Source organism: Tauraco erythrolophus, chromosome 7, assembly GCF_009769465.1.
Source record: "Tauraco erythrolophus isolate bTauEry1 chromosome 7, bTauEry1.pri, whole genome shotgun sequence".
Classification (NCBI taxonomy): domain Eukaryota; kingdom Metazoa; phylum Chordata; class Aves; order Musophagiformes; family Musophagidae; genus Tauraco; species Tauraco erythrolophus.
Window position 1 is genome coordinate 233,636 of NC_141471.1, and position 20,483 is coordinate 254,118.

Consider the following 20,483-nt stretch of genomic DNA (forward strand, 5'->3'; position numbering starts at 1 on the left):
AGCAAAGGTGGAGATCAAATTCTGTCTCTTGCTTCTCTGCTCTGCCTTCTGTTCAGTTCTTCAGCCTGTAAAATCAGCTGTCGTTACTAGGCCACAGAAGGGGCTCTGATTTATAGGAATATTTTGTGGGCTGCCTTGGGCTTCTCAGGGAAAGCACCGTGCAAAGCATGGGACTGCCACACTTACCATACGTAGTGCTTTCCACCTCAAAACGTTAGAACTGCGCAAGGTTTGATAGCCACCACTCTGGGTAAGGGCTAAGGTGTAAGGATCGATGACGCTTTTCATAGAATCGTAGAGTCATTGGGGTTGGAAGAGACCTTAAGGATCGAGTCCAACCGTTAACTTGCAACTACCAAGTCCACCATGAAACCACGTCCCTCAGCACCACATCTACATCGCTTCAATCCCTCCAGGGATGGTGACTCCACCACTGCCCTGGGCAGCCTGTTCCAAGGCTCGAGGGGGTCTGCAGGTCAGCATCTTCACGAGGTCCACGCTGCGAGCTTCAGGCTCGAGTGTTTAACAGCTTTGTTTCTCCACTCATCCAAGGATGTGTTTATTTTGGTTCCTTGCTGCATATCCATCCTGGTTATGTGCATACATGGTAAGGTGAGGTGGTGTCTCTGCTTGTTGGGATCGCTTACTGATATTTATTAGTGTTAATAATTTTATCAGAAACTACATGGAAAAAGGAGGGGTTTAAACAAAGACTTGCTTCCCTAGCTGAGTAAAAAGGGAGACAGGGAGATTCGAGGATCATCCATTAGGTTTCTTTCTCAGTAAGCAATTTAAAGTCTGTGTACCTTTGCCTGTGTGGTGTCCCCCACCCAGCCCACCCAGCCAAGTGGGACTGTCACCTGTGACAAGTAGTCACAGTCTTGACTATTTTTTTATTTTTATTTTTTGGCCTTGATCTATGCTGTGAAAAGAAGAAAGTGTTTGCTCTTAGACACGTAACCTGGTGATTTTTTTCCAGAAGGCTTTTCTTTTTTTGCTTTAATCTTGATGCTCATCAGCATTGATGAAGGTGGGACGTGCAGAAGAACTATAATGATCACCCATCAGAATAAACAGGGCCTCCAGGACTACAAAGTGGAGAATTACCCAATGAGGATTTCTGGTCTGTTTAAGGCACTTATTTGCATTGTTTAGAAGTGTATTGAGTGCCTTGTAATATAGAAAATGTAATTTTGAGTTTTTTCATACTAACATAGTTCGTTAAATGGTAACAAACACGTAGGAAGGATGGAAATGGGCAAAGAGATTATAAAACTTTGAGATTTAGTCAACTCAGATGTGTGCTATTGTATTCAATTATAGTACCTCGAACGGTAGCTGGTTTATATTTTAGCACTGCAGAAGTGGGAGTAACAGAGAAACATGAAGACTTGTTCACACTTTTGCGTGTGGTTTGAGGATATTTTAAAATAATGCTTTGTTCTAGAAGTTACAGATGCTAAAACATCTTGGCACCAGAATTTCCCAGTTAGTGTTAGAATCACGATACGATATTACTTTAAAAGACAAATTCCTAAGTTGTGTCCTCCCAGGTGTGTATCCCTTGAACATCACCACCATCACTCGGCACTTCAAACAACTTCAGATTCTTGCAGCAGGTGCAACGAGGCCTTTTGGGTTTGCTCAGTAGTTACAACTCGTTGAAGCGTGCTGTGGAAAGCGGCGGGTTCCTGCGTGCCGAGCCGAGGCAGAGCTGTCGGGGTGCTCGTGCGGGCTGCCTGGGGGCCAGGCTCTTCTTCATCCGCAGCTCGTGGCTTTCCTCACCCCCTTCCCCTCCCCAGTGCCTCCCCCAGTGGTACAACCAGTTGTTTCTCTGCTCGAGCAGAACTTGCTTCCCTCCTACACAGCAAGGGGGAGATGCAGTTTCTTGTTCTCGGTTTGGAGCTTTGTTTTTCCCTTTTTTGGGATAGCGGGAGAACAGTTATGAGCCTTATCTAAATCTTTGGCAAGATGAAAACAAGACCCTAAGTGAAGAAATGGGAGAACTCGCTTGCCTTCAGCATATAAGATAATGCTGTTTTTCAGCTTCCCCACCTGCTACGAGGAGAGGAAGGGCTATTAAGCGCCGCAGTTTAAAACAGCGTCAGTTTACTACAGGCCAGTCTTAGGATTTGATCCTGTTATGTCCTAATTTGCCTAATCTGTTTTTTCCCTGAAGTGATAAGGATATCTATTTCTCCTGTGAGATTTCTTCAATGCTTAGCTGTTAAAAAAAAAAAAAATTATAAAGCTTAATGTGTTTGCTTTAAAGGAAGGGAGCCTGGGTGAGATGTTACAAGGTCCTAACGGCGGTGTTGGATGTTGTGCTGGTGCAGTGCTTTGAGTGTAACATGAAGTTTTTCGGGAAGGGGGACTGCTATGTGGAAGGCAGCCAGAGTTCTGGCTCCAAATAGGACTGCAGATAGCTTTATTTTCCTGAGGGAGAAGAGTAGCTTTCATGGATCAGACTTTTCAGCCTCTGCTTGTTAATTTATTTATGTTAAAAGGCACGAATGTGTTCAGACAGCACAGCCTCTGCTACTGAGATGGCCTTTCCCCAGTCAGAAGAGGTTTAGTCATACGTCCCGTCAGGCTCTAGCTTTTCCATCTCTGCTCATCTCTGCTTCTTTCACTTTTTTCTTAAACCCAGGAGCCAGATTAGACAAGTTAAACAGAGAGATGGGCCGCCCTCATGGACCTGGTAAACCATGTGAGTACAGAGAGATGGAAAAGAGGAGGGAGATGTGATGGTCTCCTACAAATTCATCCTAGAATAAAGCTCTAGTAACAGTTAACTTTTAAAATATCATTGGAAAGAGATACCCTAAGAAGAAAGGGTTTTACTCTTTCTAGCACCGGGCTGGACATCATAATTTGGCGAATTCTGGGGTAATCTTATGACACTGTGCTTCACATAATGCCGCAGGGTCGCTGTGGGGGTGTGTTCCACTGTTTGCAGCCCGCTTTCCTTATCAGCTCCAAGGAGTTGAGAGGCTTTGGAGGCTGTAGCGGTGGTTCTCGTTAGGGTGCTCCCGTGAAGTGAGGGACACGCGACCTAAAGCGCGAAGGAGGAGGTTTTTTGGTGGGAGCAAGTCCCGACTGAAGGGACTGTGCTTCAATAGCTTGTGGCACACAGCAGCGCTCCTGCGGAATGTTTTAGTTTGAGTGAAGACCGAGATGGTTTCTGAAATGTTGGATTGTGTTGCTGCTGAGGAGCTGTGTCCAGAGCCGGGTCTCCGGCATGTTCACGGCCGCGTGCATGGACAAGGCGTGTTTTTCATCCCTGCACTCGCTCTGTTCACAAACTTGGTGATGACTCTTAACTTTGTGTGCAGTTTTTTAATAGGGAAACAGATCCTGTAAGCGGTGAAGTCCTTGGAATTTGCTCCAGGCAGCAGCTTCAGGGCTCTCTCCAAGCACATGTCACCACGAGATGGCTCCGCCGGCGCTGCGCAGTGCCGCTGGACAGACGCCGCTGCACAGCAGAGCGGGTCATCCTCCCCTGGTAGGGAAACAAAACAGCTCCAGAGCCTGAAACCCGAGGCCAAACCACAACATTTCCCTTTCCTTTTATCCCCTGTTCTGCACTAGGAGTAAGTGCTTTTCTTGCGGAAGGCAGCAGGCTTTGTTTTCGCAAAAGAAAGTTTAAATGCTTTGTCACGTATGAAACTGAGGATGGAGAATGTTCCACGTGCCCCAGAGTTTCAGAGGGGCCAGCAAGCGATGTTAAGGTACTTGTGACTTTTATCTCATATGACATGTTAAACAGTCTCCCTCTGCAAGCCTGTCCATCCCCCTTCCAACCCCGAAGCTGGTGAAACCTCTAAGTGCAAATCCCTGCGCTTTTTTGTGCATAAACGAGCTTTGAGCGCGCTCCGAGCGCACTTGAACCTGCCCGTGTTCCCTTCCTCTGCCAGGCACTTGCTAACCAAACACTAAAAACTGCTCAGAGACCCCCGGCTGATGCCAAAGGGGCGCTCCTAAGCTGTGTTCCATATGCTCTGCCCCAGGTTTCAGCTCTTTCCAGCATCTCATGGCCCAACCACACAAGCTGCAGGGTCGTTTCAGCGTTCTACTTGTACCAGTGAGCATATTTCAGAGTGAGGATGGTTTTTTTTTGTGGTTTTTGTTTAAAATGTATAGCAAAGCCACCCAGGTATTGGGTTGAGTTGCTTAACTATATAATACACCCTGATTTTCTTAAGGAGGGAGTGCCTGAAGTATTGTCTCGATAAGCCAAAGTGTTCTTGAAGCTTCTTCTATGTTTTATGAAATAAAGTGACAAAATTTATGTAGTTGTTACAGTTCAAAAGCAAAACAATTTTTTTTTTTTGTTCTAGCTCAGTCGCTTCACACTGATTTAGCTTCATTCAGGTAATATTTGTGCTCAATATTTGTGCTCAATTAGTGAACTTCACTTGGGGTTCTCTAACATCTAGTCATCTTGGATTCAATCCCATCGCAGGCAGCCAGTGATCAGCCAAGGTGATTGAAACTTGATTTCCTATTTCAGAAGGAGAGGTGTGAGGGTGGGATGGGGGGAGAAGGATGTTGGTGGGAGTGATTAGCATGGCATGTCTCCTTTTGCAGCTCTTGGACACCAGACCTGCCCGTGCAGCTGTGCTGCTGTTGGTGCCATCTGACAGTCTGTGTGTGCTTCTGAACGCCCTGACATCCCTGAAACACAAAACCCAGCAAGCCTTGGCTTCCATTTAGTTGGGAATTCTCTCTGTCTAACCAGGAGAATTAAAGAAGCTTGAGAATCCAAACCAAACTTTTATGTCATACTGGAATGCCAAAGGGCAAGCAAAGCTCTAAGCCTTTTTGTTGGTGATGCTGGGAGATGTTGAGCGTGATTGCTGCTGTTCAGAAGCCATTTTGAGACGGAATATTTAAATGTGTGACTTGAAATAGCTTAAGCTACTTGTTTCAGAGTTACCAACTAGTTTTGGCCGTACGACACTGTTGACTAGCATTTTGTTCCCACTCGTGTTTTTTTGTCTAAGGTCTGACAAAGTTGTGTTCAACCAAGTCTGCGCCCACAAGTGCGTGACGGGATGATAAAACACGCGACACGACTCTGGTCCACAACCTGTCCACCCCACCCTGGCCTGCCAGGAGCTCTTTGTTCTCTCTGCCCCCCAGTATCCCGTGCCTGCTGCGAAGCAGGCTGCAGGTCTGGCCGTGGCAACGTGCTGGGTTGTGGTCGTGTTCCCGTGTGCCCTGTGCCGAGGCCCTGCTGGAGATTAGGGCTTTTCATATTGGCACTGTCCGTTTGCTTGAGATTATCGGTTTAGCGAATGCTGCCTTGAATTTGTTTATATAAAAACAATCCTTTGATCCACAGGCCAGATGCAAATACTATCTTGTGATTCTGATGGGGATTATGTCGTTACAACATCTTGACATGGTTTTGTTTTTATGCAGCTCAGAATATGAGGGGAGGAGACCTGGCCCTGAGAAGGCTGCCGGGGACTTTCGCACTTGCTCTCTAGCGAACTAAATTAAGTTTGATTTGCTTCAAAGGAGCTGGCCTTCAGAGACGTAAAAGTAACAACTACTAGTGCTGAGTGGGTTGTTTGATTGCACTTCATCTTCTGCAAGCTTGTCTTCCAAACAAGCTGAAACCGTAAAGGAAACCATTTCACCTGCTTTTCATTGTTCCCTAAGAAGTGTAGACAGAAAAGCAAGGCACTTCTGATTCTGCTGCTCGCTCACTTGGGAACCCACTGCTGAGCCTAAAATCTTCTGTAGATCTCGCCTGGTTGAGCGTTTGGTTTGGAGAGACCCTGGCTTGACTCAGCGCACGATGCACGTGCAGCGGTGTCCTGCTCGTCCCTGTGAGTCTGCAGAGATTTTTGAGAAAGTTCAAAGCTGTTGCCTGTCTGAGCCCTGCTTGCAGGTTCCTTTGCCGTTCCGGTAACCGGAGATTTTTAGAGCAATTCCCTCCTGGTGGCTTCGATGGCAGAGGAGCGACCTTCTGCAGCCAGCAGGGTGCACGTGGAGGAGAGCAGCTGCCGTGGTCACTGCCCAGCGTGTCGAGAGGGAGAAGAATGCCACAGTGGCTGCAACCTGTTCTTTTACCCTAATTCCTGTGTCGCTGAAGCAAATGTAACATTTTCAGTACATGTCTTACCTCTTTTTTTTTTCCCAAATAAGTGACTGTAGGGGACTGCCTAAGATGAAGGAATGTATTTGTGCTTCGTAGTCTAGAAGCTGCACAGCCTTGAGCCGTGTCATCTCTATGGAAGGTTAAGCATGAAACACAGCTTGAGCTGCCCTCCTTATCTACTGTAGCATTTGGTAGGCTTGGCTCATGTTTTGGTAGAGGGGTTTTTGTTTCATTTTAAGTTTGCAGAGCCCTTGGTAGGGGAGGGTGGAGTGTCCTGGATTTTCTTTTTGATAGAAGGCAGTTGACTTGGATCACTTGCTGCCCAGGAGATCAGTCTCTAAATGAAACTTTTCCACAGATGAAGTGTTTATTTTCTGAATAGCTGGAATGCCCTGAATTGCCAGAAGCACCACCGAGTGAGATGTACGCAGTGCAAAGCTGACCTCAGGTGCACACAAACTGCTCATTCCAAGTGCTACCAGACCGGTCTCATGGATAAACATTTTTTGCAACCCAAAGCCAGAGCTCAGTGTGCACTCAGACTTGCAGACCAAACTGGTAGTGTTTAGCCAGTTTGTCATCGAGTCTGTTTTTAATGCGTGAATAATGGTGGTGGCATCAAGGCCAGGCTATGAAATGTTTCAACAGCTGTGTTGTCTCTGCAAGGTGTTTTGATCCGGTTCGAATGAAACTGAAAGCACTGTGTGATCCTTTTGTCCAATTGAAAACAGAACTTGCACTTAAATTTTCAATTACATTTTAAATACTGAAGAAATGGGAGTAAGTTTGTGGGTTGTGGTAGTGGGGGTTGATGTTTATTTTCCCCACCACTAAAAGATTTTTTGACATATTTAGCATGAGTGGAGGCTAGAGAAGACTTACAAAACCTCTGTTACAGTGGCATCATCAGCTGCCTTCATTAAACCAGTGTTATGACACCCGTTTGAACAGGACTTAAGAAAACTTGTAGCTCTTCCACTTGGGCCAAGCGTCCTCGCTCTTAACTGAAAGGTTCAGCAGGACCTACGTGGCTCCTCTACGTAATTCCTCGGAGATCTCCTTGTAAGACCCTGTTACTCCATGAGATACTCTGCATACCTTTTGGCAACTGCGAGGCAGTGTTGCATGCACCATTCCGTGACCCTGATTTCTCCTTGCCTGAACTGGTCAGTAAATTCAGCGACTGGCAGCAGAACTTAAGACAGTTCTACCGTTACAGTAAATACCAGACCTTGTAAAGACTGACAGCAGGAGGAGCTGGTGTGTTTAACTGCTAAGAAACAGGTCCAGGGACTCCTGTAGTATTTTCAGCTCCTTGAAGAGGATGTAGGTGTATGTTTTCCTATAAGCTGTCTGGCAAGTTCATGTTGAATTTTTGTAAAACACTCGGATGAGCCACTGAAGTGGCTCCTTTTGCTTTCCTGAGAGTTGCAGTCAGCCCTGAAGTGCTGTGTCTAAAGGACACGGGTAGCACAACTTTGTTTTAAAACTGCCGGAGCTCGGGGGAGGCCCAGCAGCAACTCCACATAACTGAACGTGTGTCTCTTTGGGAGTGATTGTGTTTTACTTACCTGTAGGATTTTTGAAGCTGTTGCCCTGAGTGTTTCTTTGCAACACGTAGAACTAATGGCCTGAGGAGCTGAGCTGCTGTCAGAGCTGGTGCTGCTTGTTACTCTTAACTAATACTACTTAGTATTGTTCTTGCCATGACTTATCTTGGCTATTTCACAACTGGAAAATGGGATGAATTCTTAGAAATTAAGCAGAGTTTATTTAAGATATTAGAAACTATTTTAAGACTTGGTGCAAGGGTGATATCATCAATTTGGGTAAATGGCCTTGTGATATTCACCTGCCGCGGTGGTGGTCACCTGCAGAAATGTTGTGCTGCTGGCAACCTGCCGCAGCATTAACGCCGGCACAATCCAGCTACTTGTCGAAGGACCATAGTCTGATCTCAGAGGCAGTAATTTAAAATAAATAAAATTCCTCAAGCGGTTTGCTAAAGCGATTATAGTTATTGACCCTCTGCAGCCCAGAGTAGAGATTATGGGGTGAATTTAGAATGTCACCAGCCTGTTTGGATGATTAGTAAGAACTGCTTGAGTACTAGAACAAAAAGCGTGCTTTGCAAAAACACTATGTTACCTTGATTAAATGGAGAGTCCCAGCTCTCCGACTTTTCTCATACCAGACACGCTCCAGTCCGATTTAATCATCTTAGTGGCCCTTCACTGGCCTCTCTTCTGTAGCTCCATCTCTTTTGTACTGGGGAGCCCAACACAGGACCCAGCACTCCAGATGTGTCTCAGCAGTGCTGAAGAGAGGGAGAGGACCACCCCTCTCAGCCTGCTGGCAATGCTCTGCATAACGCAGCCCAGGATGCTGTTGATCATCATCTTTGTTGCAAGGACACGTTGCCGGTTCATGTTCAACTTGTTGGCCACCAGGACCCCAAGGGCTTTTCCCTCAGAGCTGGCTTCCAGCCAGTTGGCCTCTACTGTACTTTGCAATTCCTCTTGTTGAACTTCCTGAGATTCTTGTCTGCTCATTTCTCCAGCCTGTCCAGGTCCCTCTGGATGGCATCACAAGCCTCTGGTGCTATCAGGCACTCCTCCCAGTTTTGTCATCTGCACACTTGCTGCGGGTGTGTTCTGCTCCATCGTTTAGGTCATTAATGAAGATGTTTGACAGTATTGACCTCAGCGTCAGCTGCTGGGGGCTACCGCTGGTGACTGGCCTCCAGTTGGCCTTTGTGCTATCGATCACCACCCTCTGAGCCTGGCTGTTCAGCCAGTTTTCCATCCACCTCACTGTGCGGTTATCTGACCTGTGCCTTGTCAGCTTGTCTGTGAGGATGTTACATGAGATGGCGTTAAAAACCATATTAAAGTCAAGGTCAACAGCATCAGCTGCTCTTGCTGCACACGTTAGGTCGGGGGGACCTAATAGCTGCCTTCCAATACCTGAAGGGAACCTTCAAAGAAGGTTGGGGAGGGACTTTTTACAAGAGTGTCCACTGATAGGACAAGGGGAAATGGGTTTAAGTTGAAGGAGAACAGATTTAGATTAGATCTTAGGAAGAAATTTTTCAGTACGAGGGTGGTGAGACTTTGGAATAGATTGTCCAGAGGGGTTGTGGATGTCCCCTCCCTGGAGGTGTTCAAGGCCAGGTTGGACGGAGCCTTGAGTAGCCTGATCTAGTGGGGAGGCGTCCCTGCCCATGGCAGGGAGGTTGGATTAGATGATCTCTAAGGTCCCTTCCAGCCTCTGCCATTCTATGATTCCATGATCCACCAAGCCCATCAAGGTTTATCAGCTTGGCTAAGCGTTACTTGCTTGAAGGAAATCCAGAGTCACGGTGGTCTGGTGCTAACCCTTACGAAAGCCAGTTTGATGGTGTGAATAGATAAAGCTGCTTCTAGTTCTTATGCCTTGAGTCTCCTTCAGGGGACTAAAGTTTGCAATTGAAGAGCTCTTCCTTTTAGGTTCTAAGTTGCACTGACTCGATGCCATGTGGGTGCCTTAACTAACTGCAAAAATAATTCTTGGGAAAAAAACACCCTTATCTGTGTTTGATAACATTACAGTGTTGTCCTTACCATGTTGGTTTTAAATTTTGGATTAAGATTAACTTCATCCAATGCTAACATTTCCTTTGATTTCTCATAGATACTTCAGCTTCTGGGCCAACAGTTGTAGAAAATGGTGACCATGGAATAGAAGATCACCGCACAGGTACGTGCTTAACAGCTGAAGGAAACACGTTGACTTTTCTTGGAGCAGCAAAAGCTTGTTGTGACCAAATGCATCATCTTTTTGAGTCTTACTTCTTCATGGGGAGTTGGTTTTGATTTCTAATGATCTTTGCAAAGAATTTGAAACAAAATTCATTCTCTTTTGGGTTTGAAATTGCTTATTTGCGTAAAGCCCCGCATTGTGTACTTTATCCATGGTCAGTGCTGGGAAGGCAACACCTAGGGCATTGATATCTAAATGGCTTTCCAGTGACTCCATAATTCATAGCTGAAGTCCACCCTAGCCCGTGAGGATGGCTTCTCCTGTTCCCTGTGAGACTGACAGTGATGTTTCTTCTGAGTACGCCGTTCTTTGCTGCAGGTTTTTCATTCGCTACTTCGGAGCTGCTACTGAAATGGCACTGCTTTATTCTGCAGCTTGTGCTTCCACTCCAAACCACCCTTCTGTAAATATGGCCTAATATTTGCTTTGGCAATGTCAAAGCTGCAATCGAGGTCTTCTGAACTTTTTTTTTCAAATAGCATTAGGATTGCTTTGTCTGCAAGAAACTCGTGACTTCAGAGGATCAATATTTCAAACTTGTGAGGAATCTGAAAAATCATGGATCTCTCCAATCAGCCAAACATGCGAAGTTAATCTTCTTGTAGCAATTACATTTAATGATAAACACCAGTTCCCTCTTATGAGACTTTCTTCCTGTGAACTGGGTTTCTTACCCAATTCCAGCGGAAGCCACTTGGAATGAGCAGTACCGCACTGCGACTGCGTGCTGAGCCACTGGATCGTTTCTTTTTGTGGAGGAGAGTGTGGACATTGACTGGCCATACTGTAGCACCTCTGTTTTCTTGAGGATAAAATACTCAAAAGTCAATTATTGTCCTGACATTGAGAAGAGCTCTTGATTGGCTCTCCCTTTTCATGATCTCCAGCTCAGCTTTAGCAGTACAGATCGTTGCTAAAATCATTTGTGTGTTCCCAGCACAGGCATCCCTGCTGGTCCGTAGGTGTGGCCCCAAGGAAGAAGGTAATCCAGGAGATAATGACAAATATATGGGAATAGGAGACAGGGATGAGTTGAAACACTTCTTTTTACTATAATTCTATTTATAACGTGAGCAAGTTTCATGTTCTTATTGAGGATGGGAATATAAAAATTGATCTTCGTACTTGCTGTTGTAAATCTGGTCAAAGGGAATCATACAATCCCAGAACAGTTTGGGTTGGAAGGGACCTCAAAATCATCCAGTTCCAACCGCCCTGCCATGGGCAGGGACACCCTCCACTGCACCAGGTTGCTCAAAGCCCCATCCAACCTGGCCTTGGGATGGGGCAGCCACAGCTTCTCTGGGCAACCTGTGCCAGTGCCTCACCACCCTCAGAGGGAAGAATTTCTCCCTCAGATCCCATCGAAATCTCCCCTCTTGCAGTTCAAAGCCATTGCCCCGTGTCCTGTCACTACACACCCTTGTCCAAAGCCCCTCTCCAGCTTTCCTGTAGCCCCTTTAGGCACTGGAAGGTGCTGGAAGGTCTCCCCGGAGCCTTCTCTTCTCCAGGCTGAACAGCCCCAACTCTCTCAGCCTGTCTCCAGAGCAGAGGTGCTCCAGCCCTCCCATCATCTCCGTGGCCTCCTCTGGATCTGCTCCAGGAGCTCCACGTCCTTCTGCTGTTGGGGACCCCAGAGCTGAAGGCAGCACTGCAGGGGGGTGTCCCGAGAGCAGAGCAGAGGGGCAGAATCCTCTCCCTCGCCCTGCTGCCCACGCTGCTCTGGGTGCAGCCCAGGACACGGTTGGCTTTCTGGGCTGCCAGCGCACGGTGCCGGCTCATGTTGAGCTTCTCATCAGCCAACACCCCCAAGTCCTTCCCCTCAGGGCTGCTCTCCATCCATTCTCCACCCAGCCTGGACTTGTGCTTGGGATTGCCCTGACCCACGTGCAGGACCTTGCACTTGGCCTTGTTGAACTTCATGAGGTTCTCACAGGCCCACCTCTCCAGCCTGTCCAGGTTCCTCTGGATGCCATCCCTTCCCTCCAACGTGCCCACCACACCACACACTTGGTGTTGTTGCCAACTTGCTGAGGGTGCCCTCGATCCCACTGTCCATGTCGCTGAGAAAGATCTTAAGCAGCACCGGCCCCAGTACTGACCCTGAAATTAAGAACAATTCTGAGCCTTCCTAAGGATGCTTCCTTTTTTTTTTTTAATACATGTAGTTAAGAGGAGATAGAAATAAAATCAGATTTATGATACTCCAGGTATGACTTATTAAGTGCATTGGGATTTTTTGAATTGAACTTCTGGATTGTGTTTAAAAAATTTCTTGTTATTTACTTAATACTGACTTTCTGGAGGTTTAACTCTTCGCACACTAAATGTTAACAACTTTGATCAAAGATACTTTTATGTGTCTGAAGCTTTTTAATTTATTCATGTGTTCCATCTTTGGAGAGTTGGATTATTTTTTTCTTGTTAAGGGCTGTCTAAAAGTGACATCAAAGTGGCAGAAACAACGTGTCAAAGGATGAAGAGTCATAGGCATCAAATTAATTAGACTCTTCAGAATAACAGAAGATTTATACAACACAACTGTTTCATGGACTCTTTCCCCCTTCCCCCTTTTCTATGGAATATGTGAAATATCCATGCTTATACCTTTGAGAGTAAGGGAGAAATGCTGATTTTTGATCAAATCATGGAGTTTTTTTCGGAGTTGAAGAGCAGTTGATGCTCTGCAGAAATACAGGCAAGTTGTTTCAGACCAGGTGATGGACTTCAGTGGTTCCTGGTTCCACATTTAATAGGTGGTGCTGCCTAAAGCCTTCTGTTCCATGCCTCAAAGCACCTTTGGTTTTTGACTGGGTTATTTGTTTTCAGCTGGATCTGTTCCCTAATTCATCTGTTTTTAAAACTGGAATGACTCTTCTGGGTGTGCACCATGGGCCCAGTGTGGTGGTGGGAGACAGAATAGCTGAGAGAGGACTAAGGAAAGGTGATGCTCGAGGAAACCAGCTTTTTGCTGCAAAAAGCAGTATTCAGAGGTGCAGAGGGAGCTTTTAGAAGCAGAGCTGTGTTCGAGTTGGATTCTGAAAGAGCCTTCAGGGCAAGTATTGGGGAAAGATGTAGTTCAGCCATCTGAGAGGGCAAACATCTGCTTCTCTCTCCGGTCTAGATCACAGGAAGCGTTGCCACACGGTTTGTCACCTGCCCGAGAAACCAGAGGGATGGCTTGCTAGTGTTCTGCTGCGTGCACCTGCAGACATCTGGTGTGTGGGCACGCAGAGGTTGGAATTAGTCAGGACTGGAATGTTAGTGCTGGTCTGGCATCCTGTGCCGCCTCCCCACCGGATGCCCCGCTCCGGAATACCGTTCATGTCGGAGGTGGCGTAAATCCAAACCTGGTGTCACTCGGGTGCAAACCCAGACATTAACCGTTGAATCATTTTTAGGGTGACAGCGATGCATTCAGCCCATCGGGGCAGGGATGGGAACAGTTGGGTATTGCTTCCGCTCCTGGCAGTGCCGAGCCGTACGTGGTGATGGCTTATTTGGTTTGTGGGGTTTTGTGGGGTTTTTTGGGTTTTTTTTTGAGAATTGGAGAGCTACAGAGCGGGAGCTCTGGCTTTGGGCACTCAGCACACGGACTGAAACTCTCTGTTAATTCTGTTCTCCCTTATAAGGATAAATAGCGGAGCGGTTGGCGCAGCCTTCGGAGGGAAGCTGTGCACATCTGGCGCAGCGTTCAGAGGGAAGCTGTGCACATCTGGCACAGCTCGAGCGACGCGGCGAGGGTGGGGGTAATCGTTAATAGCTCATAGTCACCGCTGGCACACGGGTACTGGGTTAGGGTTTCACAACGCAAAGGTCGGGGGGTGCGTGGTAAAACTCGAACCAGGTTTGAAACAAACAAAAAAATCTGTGTGTAATTTCTAACAGTGCAATGTTTGCAGCTCCCTAGTGCCGGATATTTGCCTAGAGTTCAAAGGAATTCCGTATTTTTAAAAAGACAAATTTCTGGAAAGAACACCATCAAGGATGATCGTATGGTTTAATCTGGATGCCTCTTGTTCCAAGATCCTGTTCATAACCTAGGGAAGTATTGCTGCTGGGTCCTCATACTTTCCCTAGCTGGACTTTCTCTCCAGCCTGTTTGTCGCTGTGTCATGGGAGACTGGGTCACAGAAATACTTTGTCACTGTTTCCAGTGCAAATCTGTGCATTTAAGCAGCATCCTGAGCTGCTGCCTCGCTAGCAATTTGTCACTAATCTTGATTTATCACAGCTAATTGTTGCATGTGGCACAATTTGTCATGCCGTAGCATGACGGGGGATGTATTTTCGGACACTCCTAAAAGGAAAATTCCATGTGTCTCTGATCTGGCTTTTGGCAAATCTCCTGGCTGCACTGAATGAAATTTTGCTTGTTGTGCAGTTGCTACCTGAATGTTCATGTTTACTAATGACTTGCGCTTTTTTGCCCCTTTCCCCATCCCCTTTCCCTCTCCTCCTTCTTTTCCTCTCTTCTATTTTCTCCTCCTAGAAGCCTAGACTGTCTCCTAACACTGGGGCTGCCACTGATACAAGACCAGTGTACTTTTCTACCTGCCATTACACTTCTAAAATCTTCAGCATTTTACAGAGCTCTTGCTTTACATCCTTGGACTTTACGTGTAGAAGAAACCAAAGGGTAGCTGTGCTGTCGGCCGACCAGCCCTTCTCCTCCTCCCTCTCTGCTCTGCAGTGCTTGTTGAAACCTTCCTTTCCTTGTGTAAGCACAAACGTGCACGATGGGTTTTTAACCGCGCTATTTCAGCACCCCCACTGTTTCCAAATCACAACTACAGCTCCATGTTCAGTTCAACCACCTTTGAATTTGGTTTATATCCTTTTTCATGGACGCTTGGCAACAGAAGGTTTGATGTTTAAATTTGAAGTTGTGCTTTCCTAGCGGATGGGTCCACCATGACTGCAGCTCCTCTCCCTTCTCCCCGTGCTCCCACAGCCTTGTAGAGTAGTGCTGAGTTCTACCTGCCTCTACCCTTACTGCTTTGAAACCTTCCACTACGAGGTTTTTATCTTTAATTTTGTCTTCTTCAAAACAGGTGCTTTCACATCATAGCCCTTATTACACAGACTTGAGAAACAAATTAGGACAAACCATGTTTTCTGAGGTACAAGCAGGTGGTCTCTGGTTTGTGAGGGGTGCGTGTAATGGGGTTCGAACACTTACCATCAACTGGGAGCATAAAGGAAAACAAGCAACCCCAAATTCCTGCCTCAGTCTTTGCTGTCGAACTGCTTCCTGCGAGCCTGGGAAGTCAGAAGGGAAACTGCCTTTCTTTATCTTCATACCTTTAGCTTTGTCTTGGCAATGCCAGCCTTGGATTGAAGTTCTACCTGCCGTGAAAAATAATCTGTCCCTTCTAAAACTGCGAGAAACAAAAGATCTAGGACTAAATTGTTAAAACTATACCGAAATAATTATGGCAGTTTCCAGCAACACCGAAAGGACTGGGCCTGTTTTAACCTTAAACAGAGCTACAAGAGGTCAGCACGTACGCTGCAGTTCCTGCTGTCCCCACAAAGGTGCAAAGCTTTCTGAACACAAAAGCGTTAGGTACTACCATCCAGCTGATAAAAGAAAATGCAGAGGGAGGAAATAATTTAGAGACATTACTTAGTGTTTTACGTGAGACAAGCTCAGTCTGTTTTTGTGCACAACTTGACATTTTGTTTGAGGATAACTGGTGTGTAGCCAAAGGTACTTTGCCTACATCACCTGATAAAAGTACAGGATCTGTTTGAACCCAAATCCAGTCTAATTTAGGACATGATTCTCCAAGTTGCCAAAATCTAGCATACTAACACCTTCACTTGCCTAAAAATGATGTTTTCTTCCTGTGAGGTGGGCAGCTCGGACCTGAATATCCCTCGTACCCTGCTAGTACCCTCGACTGCGTTACGACACTGGTCTACCGGTGATATTCTGGAAGAATATTGCACCTTGAATGAGTACTGCTGTTAATGCCACCAGGAGGTTTTCTTTGAAGATCTCCTTCAAACAGTAACCCATCCAATGTTGGCTTTTTTTTAAATTTATTTTTAATCTGAGGCCTCACGTGCTCCCACCCAGGGTGGCAGTGTCCAGAGCTGCTGCAGTGAGTCGCGTGTAATCAGTGATGTGCATCAGGGCTCGAGGCTGCTGTTCTCTAATTCGGTGGCGATTTATTGCTTCACCCGCCGTTCAAAGCCTCGTTAGTAGCTGGCATTCTTCTTGTGCCAGGTTCAGAACAAGTAACACCGTTGGCTTCTCCTCCAAGGTCCATGGCTGTCACTTCTGAGAAAACCCCGTTGCCTACAGGCGCTCGGCTGCCAAAGCTGGGCTCTGCCCTTGCCGGTCCGACGTGCCAACCCAGCAGAGCCACCACGCGCTTGCTTGAGACCAGCAGCCTTTGAGACCAGGTGCTGACCAAAAGTACAAAAATAAGTGTTTCCCAGTGGACTAGAGGACAGGTTGTCCTCTGTCTTTCTGGTTTTACTGGAAATAATGCCACGTGGTAGCATGTGGCCAACAGCCTCTGCCTTTGACAAGTCTCCAAAGCTTCACCAGCTTTTTGGGACCCACTGACAGGGGTCTGTGGGCCAGCTTGGACCCTTCCTCCAGCCATCACCCACACACCAGGTCTGCTGCTCGGCCATGCCAAAGGCGAGACAAGAGCAGTGGCGTGATGCAAGGAGAGGTGTTTGGTCCTTCTTGTCATGAAGTGCTTTCCTCTTGGGGGATTTTTGGGGTCTGTTGCCATAGAAGGACATTGTTGTGTTCTTGGCTTCATTTTTAAAGACCTCTTTGTAGCTTTTTTTTTTAAATGTGGTTAATTTTTGGAGCAAGGCAGTGTCACAGCTAGTTTTGGGGTGTTTTAACTTGGCTCCACAAGTTATTCTTTCTCACCTTTTTGCCTTAAGCGGGCCGAACTATTTGTGCCCTAAAAATAGCGAATAAATAATAAATTAGAAATTTTCAGATTGAATAATAGAAGGTTCCAGATGAACTGGATGCCAGACTTTCCCCCCCCCTCCCGCAGACGCTTTATTCTATTGAAGTGCAATAATGTTTTGCAGTGTTGGCTAGAGGGGAGTTTGGAGTACTGGTGGTGACTGGGGAGGTGGGCTCGGGCTGTGGGGCCGGTTGTCTCGCCGGGCCCAGCAGCATCCCGAGCAGCCCAAGCAAAGGTGGCCAATGCAGATGGGGCACCCTGGGCCATCAGTTGCTGTCTCAGCTGCTGACCTGAATACTTCATTCCATCACACTGCCATTCCCCTTCCACCCCCATATTTTTATCCCTGTTTATTTTAAATGTCATCGAGTTTATGAGTTTGGATGTGAGCTGTAGGTAGAAGAAGAGAGCTGGTGGTTCCCGTGTGTTTGTGGCGGTGGTTCCTACGGGACCCTCACCAAAAGCTCCGTCATGTCACGCGTTTGCTTTTTGTGGGGCAGAAGAGCAGAGGGCCCATGCTGGGGGGCCGCGTGGTTCGGCCAGGGGGAGGTGGGGGATGTTGGAGGGGCAGCGCAGAGCGGTGTATCTTTTGTCACTCTCAGAAAATGTACATGTATCTTGCCGAAAACTCGGTGCAGGAATTGGATACGCAGGAGTGTGTGTTTCATTTTCAGTTTGTGCTTTCAGAAAGCCAAGTAGCTGCCAGATGTGTTTTTCTGTTCACATTTCATGTTCCCCATACTTCCCTCCCCTCTTTGGAGATGCTACGCAATTTTCACGGGACTTACAATAACTTCCTTGTGCTTACAAGTGTCTCTGCTGTCACTTCTGACCTTTCTTAACGATTCCGATGCTTTGTACGATGTGAAGCTGTGTATCACTGTTGAATAAATCACCCTAATAAACATCTCAAACTAACCTCTCAATAGTTGTACTGTGGTGAGAATCTCCTCGGGTCGTGCTGCTCCTTCGCGGGTGAGATCTGCAGATAGCTGCATGTGCCCGATTCACCGCTCTGGGGCTGTTCCCAAAAGAGATGAATGGCTTAAACTGGAATGTTTTATTGGTGGGCAGATGTTTGAAAACACAGCTGACAAAGAATCGGCTTAGTTAATACATTAAACTGGAAATTATTTCAATGAGCTGCATGATTTTTGTTGTTGTTGGGGCAGGGGGGAGGGCGGAGAAATAGAAAGAAGGAAAATTTCTTCCCACAGTGCTCAAGGAATAAAAAAGTGAACTGGGGATGGATGAGATGGATGCTCGTTTCCGTGTCCGACTTACAAGGTACTTAAAATCTGCACGTATGAACTAGCTAGTGAATCATGTTTGATGCCTGTGGCTTAAGGTGCTGGATTTTGTGAGGATTCCTGGAAAAGGGACACGTCTGTGAGAATAATTTACGTTTTACAGTATTTCTGGGTGTGTGATGTGTAAAATGGCAGCATTTCACTGCCCCCCCCAGCTGGCGTTCAGGCTTTGCTGCGTGCTTGTTATCTAACCCCTTTTGCTGCTAAGTTGCTAGTGCACAAAATAAAGTAAATCAATAAAAAAACACAACAAAAGCCAAACCAACAAACCCTTCCAAAACAAACCCCAAACCCCACAAAAAATCTGAAAAGCAATTCCTTACGTTTAGTATTTAGTAAATAAGACACTTAAGGGTGTGCTTTTTAATTAAGACTGTTTTTCCTCTTTTACCTGCCTGCACATTTCCCATTCGGTGCAAGTTTTTATTCATTTATTTTTTCAATTTATAAAGGCTTTTCTACTTTCTGGACTTAAGGGAGAGCTCTTTAGGCTTTTCAGAACGGGTCTGCATCCGACTGCATTCACTAAAGGAGAGTTCATGTTTTCTGGCTATAAAAAGCAGCAAACTGAATAATTCAGGAGGCTCCTTTAGCTCTTCAGAGGGCCATGACTAAGAGCTTTTTGTGTGTATCCTCAGGGTGATTATTTTTAGGCCCGAGATGGATGGGGGAATGGCAAGGAGGGTGTCTGGATGCAGCGGCTCTGACCCCCAGAGGATGGGGGTGTTACGCCCCTGTGCTCCGTGACCCCTTGGTGAGGCTCCTGGCTGGGAGGTGGAGGTGCTGGCAGGGGATGTGCTGCTTCGCCCTTGCCATGGAGGAGGAGCGTGGATGATGAAGGTTTGTGCTCTGCGAGATGCCCCCGGTGCGGGGCTCGGAAGGGGCTGGTGCCCTTCAGCTGAAGGACCCTTCCTTGCTGTGTTCTGTAGCTGGCAAAGGAGTCGAGCAGCAGTTACCATAATCTCAGCTCATGATAGGTTCAGAAAGCTTGAAGAAGCTTGCTAGATGTTGAAGCCCTTTTAAAGACCGGGAACACAAGAGTCATGGGGGGGGGGAGGAAATTTTTGTTCGGCACAGGGTTTGTTTAGAAAACCTTCACAAACCTTAACCTGGTGTAGTGGAGGCAACCTGGTGTAGTGGAGGGTGTCCCTGCCCATGGCAGGGGGGTTGGAACTGGATGATCTTTGAGGTCCCTTCCAACCCAAACCGTTCTGGGATTCTATGACTGTTCTGAAGAGCCCCTTCGGTGCCCTGGGTTCGATCAAGGTCTGTAATTCTCACGCGGCTGAGTGCGGTGGAGCGTTGTGCGGGGCAGCGACGGCGCTGAGCCCTGGGATCACGGTGAAGGATGACTCATGAGATCACCGGGACACGGATCTGTCACCTCAATGTGCGTTATATTCATACAGCTCTTCTGCATTGTCAGGCGCTGAACTGCTTCCACGTACCTGACGGGTACTTGAGCTCTTACGAACTGAGAAGGTGTGTTGTGAGCTGCTTAGCAATGTTTCTCTAAGTCTACACAATGTTTGGCAGCAGCTTGGTTTGAAAATATTGCAGGTCTGTTCTCAAAGTATTGCATTTAAGAGCTTTCAGTCCTTGAGTCTCCTTGCCCTTCCACATCTCGCTGAGTTGAGTGGTCACGTTTCTGTGGAAGAGATGGAGATGTGTATGGACTGCAGTGAAGGAGTGTGTCCCAAAAGACAATCGCTTGTGCCGCCAGTGTTCCAAATCCACCTTTCTGCTAAAATTTTGGTCAACAGTCATTCAGAATGCTGGTTTCATCTGCACCTCGAAATGAATCTTTGACACCGTGGGAATAACTTCTTTGAAAAACAATGACTTTGGAAGATTAGGTAGGGGAAATGTGTTTGTGTGGAGAGGAGCCAGCTGCTACTAACTCAAACTTCTTTTTTTCAGATGAAAATTTAATGGAAAGAAGCTTAAATGTTGTAGTGTATCTCTGAGGTTTTTGGTCTTTTGCTGACCATTTCATAAACGTAGATAGGACCACGAATGACCACTGCCTTGACTTCCACAACACAGGGTAGTCCTCAGTGAATAAGCTCCGTGCTAGACTGATAACTTTTTTGCGGTAAATACTTGATTTTATTTAAAACCTTCAGATGATGAAAGAAATCAATCTGGTTTATTGGGGTAAGTTCTGTACAATTCCTACCAGAAATGCTCTTTTTAGTAAAAAAACAAAACCAAACAAAAAAACCCCACCACAACAAAACCCTCACTTACTGCCTTATTTCTGTTTTAAATTCAACCTCAAACGAGCAACACTTTGAGAAATTTCCTTCCAGT

At 46.6% G+C, this 20,483-nt stretch overlaps 1 protein-coding gene across 1 annotated transcript in view; it reads left to right on the forward strand.

The window, feature by feature from the left end:
• The window catches only part of MAP4 (microtubule associated protein 4), a 133,878-nt gene that overhangs the window by 21,972 nt on the left and 91,423 nt on the right, over positions 1–20,483 (forward strand). Inside the window, exon 3 of the mRNA XM_086614822.1 lies at positions 9,785–9,850. Coding sequence (XP_086470948.1) covers positions 9,785–9,850 — 66 coding nt within the window. The remainder of the gene's footprint in view (positions 1–9,784; positions 9,851–20,483) is intronic.